The sequence below is a fragment of the Uloborus diversus genome, chromosome 3 (assembly GCF_026930045.1).
Source record: "Uloborus diversus isolate 005 chromosome 3, Udiv.v.3.1, whole genome shotgun sequence".
Lineage (NCBI taxonomy): Eukaryota > Metazoa > Arthropoda > Arachnida > Araneae > Uloboridae > Uloborus > Uloborus diversus.
This window is the reverse complement of record NC_072733.1, coordinates 118,803,735-118,817,131: the sequence shown is the minus strand read 5'-3', so window position 1 is coordinate 118,817,131 and position 13,397 is coordinate 118,803,735. Positions and strand designations below refer to the sequence as shown.

At 30.8% G+C, this 13,397-nt stretch overlaps 1 protein-coding gene across 1 annotated transcript in view; it reads right to left on the bottom strand.

The window, feature by feature from the left end:
- The window catches only part of LOC129218165 (plastin-1-like), a 274,415-nt gene extending 268,197 nt beyond the window's left edge, over window positions 1-6,218 (bottom strand). The window contains exon 1 of the mRNA XM_054852379.1: window positions 6,125-6,218. Within this exon, the coding sequence (XP_054708354.1) occupies window positions 6,125-6,199 (75 nt within the window). The 5' untranslated portion in view covers window positions 6,200-6,218. The remainder of the gene's footprint in view (window positions 1-6,124) is intronic.
- Window positions 6,219-13,397: the final 7,179 nt, after the last annotated feature.

Here is a 13,397-nt window from a genome sequence, read left to right as displayed (position 1 = left end):
TATACTATATATATATATATATATATATATATATATATATATATATATATATATATATATATATATATATATATATATACACACACGCATTTTTCTTGATACAACTTGAAAATGAAAGTGTCAGAATGGTCCCCCCCAATAAATTTCAGCTGACGACGCCAATGTTTCTAACTACCATTTATATTGCTCTAATTTTCTTAACAAAAAGTAGAATGTGCCTTTGAAAGATCCCAAATACAATGCTAATAAAACAACTTTCACAAAAATAGATTATTGATACACAGTACTTTCAAAAAAATTTGTAGTGTGAAAAAAAAATCCTGGATTTGCCCCTGGAAACTATCTTATGACAGCAATGTATGGAATAATCTACTATGAATTACAACACTGAACTTAAGCTGCTAGTAGAATAAGCATACAATTTGTGCCATGATAACAAAACTGCAAAAACCAAAAATTGATACCGAAGAAAACTTTGAAAAGCACTGAAAGAAGAATGCTGGTGATATATGATCTGCTTTTAAAACAGATTTCTATACTATTGTAAGGTATCAACATAAAACAGACTCAAGCTTGATGCATTTTAGAGGAGTATTTGTCCTTGAGTACTCGTATTACAAATTAAACAATCAATCACAAAATAATAATGTTATAATTAAAAAATCTACCAAATTCTATGTTTTTGTTAGAGATGCACCAAACATTTGGTTGTTAGGGTCAGGTGGGGGGGGGATGGGTATAAAAACAGGCATTTTCGAAATGATTATTAAACTATTCAAATTTGATATGCAACAATAAAAAAATCTTAACTGAGTTTTTACATTTCAACAATACACTTCACATATCCATAGTTATTATTACTGGAATAATTTTATTATTTAGTGAAAAAGCTATTGTTTCAAAGTGTGTTTTTATGCCCATTCTACCCCATGGGGTGGGGTGAAATGGGTAGTGTTGTTTTAAATTAAATTTCAGAGTGAAAACATGAATTTCTTTATTATTTTTTCACAAAAATATATTAATATAAGGGTAAAAATCTATTAGTCTGTAATTTCACTACAATTCTAGGTATAATGTCCACGATTATTAAGGATTGGCTGACTTAGGTTTTGATGATCTGTACTTCTTCAATCTCCATTTTCACTTTTTTGGGGAAGGTGGAAAAATTTCTCATCAAAGACTTCTTAACAGGGTTGGCAAGTTTTTGCCGGGGGCGGAAAAAACCACGGTTTTTACCGCCCGACAAAAATAGGTTTTTGCCAAAGTGGCAAAAATAGATGTTGTGTTAACAACTTACGGACAGTTTTTTTTTCCTTTTATATAAAAGTAAAAGCATGTAAAGATTTTGATAAAATTTTAATTTAATTATTTTTATAGTTTAAACTTACTTTTAAAGTTATGGAGCATTTTCACTTCTAAATTTTTAAACATTAACATAAAATTTCAGTTTGTAGCATCTAAGACAAATAATTAACTTACAATGAAAATGTAATTAGCTTGTTTATTATAGCATTTTTTACAGAATACTAAATATCTATATAAAGTATACTTAATCAAGATAAAACTATAAAATAAAAGTAATTAAAAAGCAAACTACACATTTCTTTAGATTGAAATATCACTTAAATCTTCATATCATAGTCTATACCATCTTCATCAAAACCTATTTGCTGTTTAAGTATGGCATAGCAATAAACTAGTTTCGCGAGAGAAGCAACTGACAAAGGGTTTCGTATTTTTGATTGTATAAAAGAAAAATTTGAGAAATATCTCTCTATTGCAGCAGAACTTGCAGGACACATTTGAAGAGTTGTGACTAGTGTGCAGAAATCTTTAGGTACTGCATGTAAATGCATTATTTCTTTAGTGAGGGAAAGTTAATATTTTTCTATATTCAAATAAATATTCTGTTAATAGTTAAACAGCTTAAAAATCTTAGTGGGATAAAGAAAAAAGTGATTAATTAAATGTATATATATATATATATATATATATATATATATATATATATATATATATATATATAATTAGAATGCAATCTTTTTATTAATTTACTAAGCTTAACCCTTTCAGACATGGCGTCCGGTATACCGGACATGAACTTTAAACAGCTGCTAATCATTTATTAATTGAATAAGTTACTTGATTTTTTCGTAGTTGACTCTTCACAGTCTGATTATTATTATCTGTACAAGAATGTTTCATTTTGGATTGACAACATAAAGAAATAGGGGTTAAGAGAATGGGATTTGCTTATTTTTCCAACCACGGATTCTCGTCGCAAAAGCGAGTGTTTTTTTATGACTTAAAAAAATATATATAATCTTATATTAATCATTTTAAATGCTTACATTATGTCTTATTATTGTTTAGAGAATATTTTAAAAACATGTTTGTTTGATGTCTCTCATCGTTTTATTATCTGAAATATGTATTTCTATAACATATGTCCAAATTATTGGACGTGTCATAACTCTTTTAATTCCTCACCTATAAACTTGAAATTTTGTCTATAAGATACTCTTTACCATAGTAGACTGTCTACCAAATAAAAACACTTTTGGATAAGTATTTTAAAATTCCGTCTGAAAGGGTTAAGTAAACCATTCTTTGTTTTAGCATTGAAGGAATTGGCTCATTCTGAAAAAATTGTTTTAGCAAACATTTAAAATCTTAAGTTTTGCAATCCCAACATTTCTTTTTTATTTATTTTTCACCTTATAAATTAGAAGTAACATGGAGAGACATAATTAAAATATTAAAGTGCATTATTTATATTATATTGTCACTATTTCTTGATTAACAATATAATGCTACTTTATTTGCAATTAGGTTTTTGCCGTTTTTTCCATTTTTGCCGGTTTTTTCCATTTTTGCCATGGTTTTTTCCACTGTCCCGGCAAAAATACCTTTTTGCTGGGCAAAAAACCCAACCCTGCTTCTTAAGAATTTTTACAACACAACCACTGTATATAAACATTCCAGAACTTGGGCAATAAAATACTTTTTGAATATCTTAACACTGTATTCAACTAGCACCCAATCTCCTGTAGATATTGTACTTCAACATAAGCTTAGTAAAATGGGAGTTTGATCAGACTGGTTTTCAATTTATTTAGTCAGTTCTGATTTTGTCTAGTAGTTGCATGGTAGTAGCCAAATGATAATTTCATTATCGATAGCATGCTTTACAGTTTTACAGGTCAGCTGGCTTGCATGTCTTTTCAGATGCCTTGCGAAAAGTTTGAACCATTCTTCAAATATTGTGTTTTCCATCCAACCAGATTTAGTGCAAACATAAGCAACTCCATAACATACGGATTTCAGAATATAAAATTTTTGATAAAATGAACAACTTACTTCAGAGAATAACATTTTAATAAGAAAAAATGTTAATTTCACAGCCTATGTCAATAAATCTAATATTATATCCATTGCACCCCACCTAAAATGTTTTAACATATTTCTTAAAATGTATGGGATTTTTCTTTTCGGATTTTTTCAGTTGACAAAGGAGACTTCTTTTAATGAAAATTATAGCAATAGAATGCTATCTAAATACAAACAAAATCCTGAAAACAAAGTTTTAACGATATCAGTTAGTTTTGATTTTTACAAGATAACTTACAAAAAAGCTGCCACGAAACTGACTGTTTCAATTCAGTTTTTTCTTGAACCAAAATAAAGTCAAACTATTGTAAATAACCTGAGTGTTTTTATTTTTAAAAAAAAATCTTGTTCATAACGCAAAAGATTAATAAACTACCTATTCCACCCCACCTGACCCTATTCAGCATGCTGCATATTTGGCAGACGAACTAAATATTCGTTTTGCCGAACACTTTAATATTTATCAACCAAATAGTAAACAAATTCAAATATTTGACAAATGGAAAATACATATTTTATATACAATTAATGAAAGTTACAGAATAGCACTATATAGTACAAAACTAGTTTTAATTTTTACTTACTAATTTTTCACAACTTTATCATTTTTCCTTAAATCTTATGAGACATTACATTAACTTTACTATTAAACTCATTTAAACATGGGCGCCGATATGCAAAATTATAAGGGGGGGAGGCTCATATATTTTTCCCATGGTTTAGCAGGATATTTTCCCCATGGAAACAGATTTCAGGACAGATTAGAGTCATTAAAATTTGTCATTTTTAATAACTTATTCATTAATGGCTGGAGAAGAAATGTTTTTACATTTTTGCAAAGAAAAAAGTACTAAAAGCAAGGAATTTCTAATTTGTAAGCCCCCCCCCCCCCATATGGGTGCCCTTGCATTTAAATATGACAGTATCCAGAAAGAAAAAAAACACTCATAATGGTAAGCCCAGAAGCAGACTTTGTTTCAGCATTAAAAAAAAAAAAGTCTGTACAATCTACCAATATTTGATTGATCATGAAACTTAAATAAGTACTAAGAAATGCAAAATATGCTGATACAAGTACATGCTACCTGTGGATTATATCTCAAAAAATTGGGTACAAATCTTCATTAGCTACAACTTAAGATTCAGAGATTTTTTTCTCCCCCCCCCCCCCCCAACTAAGAAATAGCCTACAGAGTTTCAAGAATATGCAATGCATGTTGCACTGTTTCTACCAGGAAGTTATGTACGTATTAAAATTATGAAGTCGATTTATTACTAATTAACATAAGTACTATTTTTACATACTGCAGTGCTAGAAATAAGCGGCAGTTAGAGACTTTTTGGGACCAAAAGTTTGATTTGACCCTTAGATTTCCAAATCAAGGTGCTAAATTTGATGCTTAAAATTGTTGATCACATCAAAGCTTTTCTTTCCTGAATCACCATAATACTAACCCCCCCCCCCCTCCTCCAAGCATGATAGAGCAAAAATATTAACTAATTCATACAGTAAATTACAAGGGGTTGACTTTCGGTCCGGCACATGATTGACACAGGCAAATAAATTAAATTTTAAAAAACAAAATTAAAAATTATAAATATAACTATGTTAAAAGTATCTTTGTCAAATGTAATATTTCATAAAAATGCTTTTTCCTGTTTAATTACAATAGAGTAAAATCTTGCAACAACAAATTTCAATGAATCTCAATTTTTGCTTGTTCTTTTGGGAATTTCATTGTTATGGAATTAAAATTTTCTATGTTATAATGTCATAGGAAAAATATCTGAACTGAAAATTTATTTCATTGAAACGGATAGTTTGTTCTAGTGATATTGGTTGTAACAGAATTCCATTCTAAAAAGATATAATAAAATGTTGGTGAGTGTGCCACACGTGACAGTAGAATGACCTCAATGTGAATTTTTTGGCAAATTGAAAAAACTGCAAATGTGGCGACTGTGAAAGGCCTCCATAATCTTTGAGGCCCTGTAAAAGTTATAAAAATATACATAATAAATGTTATACATAGCTTAGTATAGACATATGGAGCTCTAAAAGGGCCCCTTAACTTGTAAATGTGCCACTGGGTGTCAAATACGTCTGCGCCTAACTAGGTAAGATCAGAGGTAAAATAGATTTATGAGAATAAGTTTTTATCTTGATAAGACACAACATTTTAATTTAAAATATAGATGCCCCAAGTTCAAATTGAACAAAGGGGAAAAAAACAATGTTTACTTTTTCGTTCATGGCAACAAAGGAATCAAAATGCTACATTCCATTGGAGATTAGAACAAACATATTTCCATACTTTTTGACCCTACTTTACAGCTATTCATTTAGTTTCAGAGTAACAAGTACCTCAGACTTGATTTTCATCAACCTATTCTATAAATTCACAAGAACATCTTTCATGAAAACAATTTCTACGCACTGCAATTAAAACCGTTAAGATCAAGTAAACAATAATAATAACAGTAAAGGTAAAGTATGTCTGACAGCTTCACACAAGAAATTTAACTTTTCATTTGGTTGTAAATCGGCAGATCATTTGCTGATCACCATCATAATTTTTTTTTTCAACGGAAAGAAAATTCAGATTTAGCTTGTAATGACACATGCAATCACAGCCTACACTATTTTACGCAAAAGCAATTCATCACAAGAAATTAAAGCAGTTCCAAAATGCAAATCATGGAAAAGTACTTCGAAAACTAAAAATGCACTCACTGTGTTGAAATGATTACACAAATCGTCCAAATTTTCACTAGATAACATAAAACTTTTACGAAATGAACTTGCCATCTTCGATTACTGGAAAAACTGAACGCACTTTGACAAGTGTAGTGGTCTTGCCAGATTTATATACAAAGCAATACAGCTGGGTCAGGCATCTGCAAGGCTTCCTCACTTTTATTGGGTCTGAAAAGTTAGCAGCTGGGTCAGTTCAATATTAGAAGCAAACAACTCCGCTCAAGCGGCGAAATGAATCATAATTACGTCATAATTTTACTCATGACCACGGAGTAGAAAGACTTCTTCATGCCTGATGCATAAATCCACATCCTAGAGCTTTCGCGAACTGCTTTTCCCTGATTGGCTATCTGCTGGCGAAGTCATCCAGTGACGTTTGACATATAACTGAAAATGTCACTTCCGGGCTGCGAACATTCTGTTTTAAATGTTATCTCTACGAAGAGGAAAGTGAGGTTATGCATGTGTGGAATTTGAAAAGGTTTAATCCACTTATGCGGTTTAAAAAGCACTTATTTCAATACCAGGTTAGTTGAAGTATCAAATGCATTCAGTGTTATGTTCATTTTAGGTACAGATTTTATTGGAGAAATAGATAAAGTTTTGTTTACGTTCGCGTAGTGTATCATTGAGCCACATTGCATGTGTTGTTACTGTTATTCACTATTTGAATTAATGAAACTATTTCGATATTAGATGAGAAAAAGTCACGAAAAAATCCGTATTTCACGAAATTTATGGGGGTTTTTTTTTTCGGTTTTTCAGAACAATACAAATGTTTATTTGCATTCGTTAAGGTGTAGTGTTGGTTTTAATTCTGCCTCTTTTTTAAAAAAAATTCTGCATATTTCAACTTAGTTATGAAGTTTGTCATGACATTTCATAGTATGTTAAAGCATCATATGCAATGCGTATATTATAAAATTTTGTTTATAATCACTGATTGAACCACCCTGTTCCACGTTGTGTTGTTACTATTTCTCTCGTGAAACAAATTAATTACACATTTTTCACTTAAAAAAGCTATTCACTTTGAGATTAAGTAAACCTTTTCCCCTAATTTTAATGTTTTTATTTTTTAAACGAGACAATGTTTGTTTATGTTTGTAGTACAGATAACATCCTTCTACGTTATAACGTTTGCTGGTACCGTTTATTCTACTGGTATTAAATTCTTTCTGGATTTATTCGTCTTTAATTTTATTCTTATGGTTCAAAGTAAGTTTAAATAACAAATGCAAGCTATTGTCTATGTTCACTGAAATACCATATTTGGTGTTGTGACGCATCAATTTTCACTAAGCACAGCAGGTTTACCTTACATTAAAATCAATTTGCGTTGGTAATCAGTCAGTCAGAGTCAACAAAGTGAACTGCATTTCATTCATTTTATGTACTTCTTTTGTTTTTGAGAGTAAGACAAGTGTTTGCATTTGTTGAACCGATATCTGCCTGTCCTGTGTTATTTCATTTATCACCTTATTTTCTGCTGTGATTTTATAGTATTTTTTAGACATTAATTCCACTACCTCTTGAACAAAGTTAAAGCCTTTGCTCAAAAATCATATGTGTGACTTGTTCATGCTCATAGCATGTAAAATTTTAAATTGAGACGTTTAATAAATATCAATAAAGGAAAAGTTGTTGTTGGAGCTACCCATAGTTAATGATACGCAAGAGCAGTACATGGATTCAGAAAGGTTAAAAACCTCAGTTCTAGATTACCTCCTCTTAATTTAATTTAAGAAAACTTTTAATTAGATGGAAGATGTTCACATAAAAGTTTTACTGATATCCATTTCCAAAAGTTGGCACATATGCTAATAATATTTTCCCCCATGAGCAGCATTAGAAATCACTGGTTGTCCGCTGGTCCAACGCCAGTGAAAACTGTGTCGAACCTAAGCCCTGATTACCGAAGTGGCAAACTAGGCTGTTGCCTAGGACACCCAAAAGCCCTTAACTATTTTGGCTAATTGTTAAAATTGTAAGGATTGACTTCAGAGGACCCCTGACGACCTAGGGCCCCCCTATGTCTAGGGGGTCTTGGGTCCCCCTAATTAGGGGTCTTGGTCCCTGGTCCGACCACCATGGATTAGAGCTGAAGTCCGTGAGACTAAAGTCGGAGCAAACCTATCCTGGCAGCATTGTGAAGCTTACTTAATCATAGCATTGCGATGCTGTCGGGTTAGGCTTGCTCTAACAATAGTATTTGATGATCATCCGTAATTCAGAAATTTCATATTATTTACAGCTTTAATGTTTTATTTTTAAATTTGCAATAATTTTATTTGCAATAAATTTAGGTAAATTTTTCTCAGATGAATTTTTAATTAAGCCAATCATAACTGCATTTTGAAGATTTTACGAAATATCAAAATTTAAGTAAAATGGTTGCAGTTAGGGATGCATCGGATACCCAATAGCTATCCGGCTCATTTTTCTACTCTCCGATACCCGGCGATATCCAATCCGGCCGATCCTCTCGGGATAGGATATCCGGCAGATTTTTGCAGGATATCCGGCTGGTCATACGGTACTGTTGGGGTGGTTATCCGGTGTTGATGTGGGAGTTATCTGGTTTATATAAGTGGGGTTTAATTATAAATTTTCAATTTTTGTTAAACCTTTTGGATTATGTAATAACTTTCCATTTTTTCCTCCATTAATTTCTGCTAAAGCAAAATTAGCATATCCATCAATCCTGAGAAGTCCAGCAAACTAGTAGTAAACAGTTTTTTGGCCCTCTCAGATTCAATGAGATGACATATGTCTCCAGCTTGGATATTCACTATTCCAGACTGATGAGTTAATAACAAGGACAAAACTGCACTTGATGTGTGTAATAACTTGTTTGTCAGTGTATTGCATGTATTTCTGACTTTGAGGTGATAACTTATTGTTTAACATTATCAATGTTTGTTTTTCACAGAAAAACTATCTTTGTACCAAACGCCACTTCTTTGAGGGTCATGGATCTGGACAAATTCTGGATTTTAGGGAATTCGCCTTAGTTATGCGCCCAGATAGAGTGATTTGTTTGCATAGGCCCAAGTTCAGATGCAATGGGGGTCCAAAGTTGCTAATTTGGTTCCAGAAACTCAATGGTATTTTCTTTGGAATCATTTGTTTTTTAAAACCACTAGTAAACATTCAATTCAGTACACTCAAACATGTTTTTGTGTAGTGAATATTGATTGCATGAAAACAATTCTAATAAAATAATTGTCTGCAACTTCATGAGTAGCTGTAAAAAGTTTTTGCAACAAAAACTACTGCTAAATTGTACAAAAAAGACCGCACGAAAACAAGTGTAAAGTTCTGTTTTGTTTTGTAATTTTTTGCTTCAAAATATTAAAAATGAATTTTTGAATTTCTGGAATGTATTAAATGTGTTTTTCATGAGCCCTTTTTAAGTTCACCCTTTAAATTTGTTAGCTACAATCTGATGTAGGAACACATTTCAAGTTTAACTACATTTGGTGTTTAGTCGACCAGTCATTTTGTTTACTGACTAGTTACTTTTTCTAAGGATTTCTAAACATTGCTATTAGCATTCATTGAATAATTTTGGATTTTTGTTTCATATCTGATTATATGTAAATATTTATGATTTTCTATTCTATATTCAACATTTAACAACATAACTGTCAAAAATTAATTACAGTTATTAAAACATTGTGTGCAATTGGTTTTTGTGAGTGGTGGCACTAGCCAGACATTTAAAAATGTACCTCATTTTCATACCGTTTACAAGTTTTTAATACATCACAAAATATCACAGTGCAGATTTACAAATTGTTATTCAATGTTTCATATACAAATTTTCTGAAGTTGAATTCATGGAAAAGTTCTGAATTTTTTTCCAACTTTAGAAAAGCTTTCGTTACAATAATTTTACAATTAGTTCTCTGTTGCAGCATTCTTAATTTATTTTCAATTATTTACAGCTCATAATGATCATTTAATTTTACTTCTGTCATTTTCTGAAGTATTTTTAAAGAAAACAAATTAGCCTAGGTCGAAAGAAATTAAACCTATAACGTTATGTGTATTTATTTTTTATTATTCAGTGTTCTAGAACTTGTACTTATTTTATTTCCTCACATATTAATTTTATCCCCTTTTCCAATCAAAAATACTTAACTGAAAGTAACTGCTTTATGTATGAAATGAAATTGTAAGAGAATGTCTTACATTTTAAAAACCACCAGAAAGAAAGCTTTGTAGTGAAATCTGTCAGACAATCAGTATAAATTCTAGCATGAAATAATTATGATAGACTTATTAAAACAGTGTTTGGAATTTAACTTCAATACACAAATTTATTCCATTTTTTAAACATTTAACTTTTTTATCATTAATTTTAAATATTGGCTATATTTCAAATTTCAACCCTAAATTTTAGTGTAAATTTCATTGTTTTGATCTGAAATATTGTGCAAATTTTAGACTGTTGAAACTGAGATGCAAAGGGATGTAAATGGACATTTTCAAGTTTTCAGTAAAAAATGTTTGAAGTTGCCGTCATAGGTAGGCTTTCATTAACCTTTTACAAGCCCCCTCCAAATTGTTTACACCTACGGCTCTACACATATTTTCCCCCTCATTTTAAAAAAAATCGGGCCCCCTTCAGGCTCGAGCCAACAGGTGTTATTTCTCCACCCCCCTGCTACTATCTTTTGCCCCAAAACAGAGGAGAGGTTCACCTACCTTTTGTCCCAGTTATCTCTAATTTAATTTTGGCACCTGCATCCCTTTGCTTCTCACTGCCTCAATTGCAAATTTCAGGTCAGTGGGTTTGAGAATAGACTGTGTACTTTACAAGACATTTTTTATTTTTAAAATGCACTGTATGATATAATTATTATTATTATTATTATTATTTTCAGATTTTCTTGAATGAAAATAGTGAAATAGTTTAAATATCCCTACTGTTACCTTTTTTGGAAGATTGGCAAAACTTTTCAGATAAAAATTTTAGGTACAGTTTCCGAATCCTCAAAATATCTTTGGAATCAGTAGCATTCATTATTTGTTACATTTAAAAAACAGCTGATTTTTATCTGTATCATTCACAACAACTGCATCACCATGGTTTTAAATTTCTAAAATCTTAGTTCCATACTATGATTTTTTTCTTCAAGTTACTTGATATGTATGTAGTTGGATTTATTAACAGAAAATATACCTTGTCTTTTTTGTTTTCCATATTTCTACAATTCTTATCATCATAATGTCTTATGTATAAATTTCTGGTACTTCCTATAAATGTGAATATATTCGTTCCTTTTACAGATGGCATTGTTAAATGGTTTGATTTGTCACACCTGAGTTCAGAATAATACGCAGCTACATTTGATGTATTGCAGTTTCATGGTTATGAGGAGCCCTTTTCTTCAATGCAAAAGAAGTGAGCTTATCGATGACATCTGGAACAACACAGAATGTTGACAGAGGAAAAAAACTGCAATAAATGCAGCGGCTTACCGCAATGCAAATTTATAAGTCTTTGTCATCTTTTAAGGGATTCCAGAAAATCATTGGCACCTGGTGCACTAAAAAGAAGTGAGGAGGCTTCGGAGCCTCCAAAGCTGAATTTGTATTTTTAAATTTGGCTTACATTATTAGTTTTTAACATTACTGGTTAAAAGGCCTCTATATATATGGAACATAGCATGAAAAATTACATTGGATAACCATTGTAAACTGCCCATTTCCAATTTAAAAAGTTCTATTCTTATGAAATATGAGAAAAGTCTATTTATTTGTAAATTTTGTTTTCATGAAATAAATTAATCCACCCTGTAAAAATCACTTTTCAATCTATCATTAATATTTATCTTTTGAAGTAAGGGAGCAGTTTTCCCTCCTGCACGAGAAGCCTATGCTGAAAACTTAACTATATTGGAAGCTGGTAAACTATTCGGGGAAATATTCCTTTTATTCTTCCTACATTAACAATGTATCTCCATCTGCTGCATTGCATTAAATTACTCAAATTGTGTAAACATTCATGATAATAAAAAAATATTAAATCAACACATTTAAAATTTAATTAAACAGTACTGAAGAAATTTTTTTTTAAAGTCCATCCCATTTAGTTTTGTTTTTTAAAAGTTTCTGCCAAAAATAATCCACTTTGAGAATAACTACATTTCCAGGAAATGAATATTTGTTATTTCTCTGACATTTCGTGAATTAAATACCCATTAAAAAGAAAAGCATAAAAAGTAAGACAAATATATACTTTTAAAAAGATTTGTTCTTTTGAATGTTAGATTTTTTTTTTACATAAAAACTTTTAATTTTTTTTACATACATTCATAATATGTACCAATCCAACAATCAATACTAACACCTTAAGCTGTAAGCAAATATCAGTTCATATGAAAAACGTATTGCTAGGCTAATGACTCCAGACACTCCAGTTTTGATGACCATAGTTCGGGTCTTGGAAACCATGGAAATTCACTGAAAAGAAATTAACGATTTTTTTTCAGACCTGGAAAAGTCATGGAAAAATGTCCTAGTCAAAGAGAAAGTAATATTAACTAAAGCAGTATTAGAAATCTTAAGTGATTTAACAGAATAGCACACAAAAGCTATTAAAAGTGGAAAATTCAATGATCCTTAAATCAAATCTGAACTTTGAAATCTCATTGCATTCACTTATGTCGCAGCCGCTTGCCTTTTTTTTTTTGCGATGTGATTTTACTGCTTGGGCATCACTTATTTTGAATTCACTGTCATTTTCAACACCTCTTATGATTCATATTCCATAGTAGCGAAATTTCTTGTTCTTAGTTTTGCCACGCCCACTCAAAAAAAGTGATTTAATTGCATCCGAGTTCGATTCCATCACTCGTAAGAACTTTATTATTAAATTTATCAGAGTTTATCTTAATTTGTTGAAGGTTTTAGAAAATAAAGATCTTTAGTCAGGCAATAGAATACAGAAAAAGAGGAATTCTTATACTCTAAAACAGTAGTGCCCAACATATGGCGCTCAAAATTAATCCATGCTACCCACTGCTACGTTCAATGTCAGGAATCAAACATGTTTTGAAATTTCTGAACTTATTAATCAATATGCATTTGAAAATGTTCAAATAAGTAAACAAAACAAGTATACTTTTGAATCATTACTGAATTTTTTTTCAAAAAAAGATTTGGTTTAGAAACATAAAAAACTAAACTATGTGGCTTTACTTTAAAGAACCAAAATACTATCAAGTTATGTGGATGA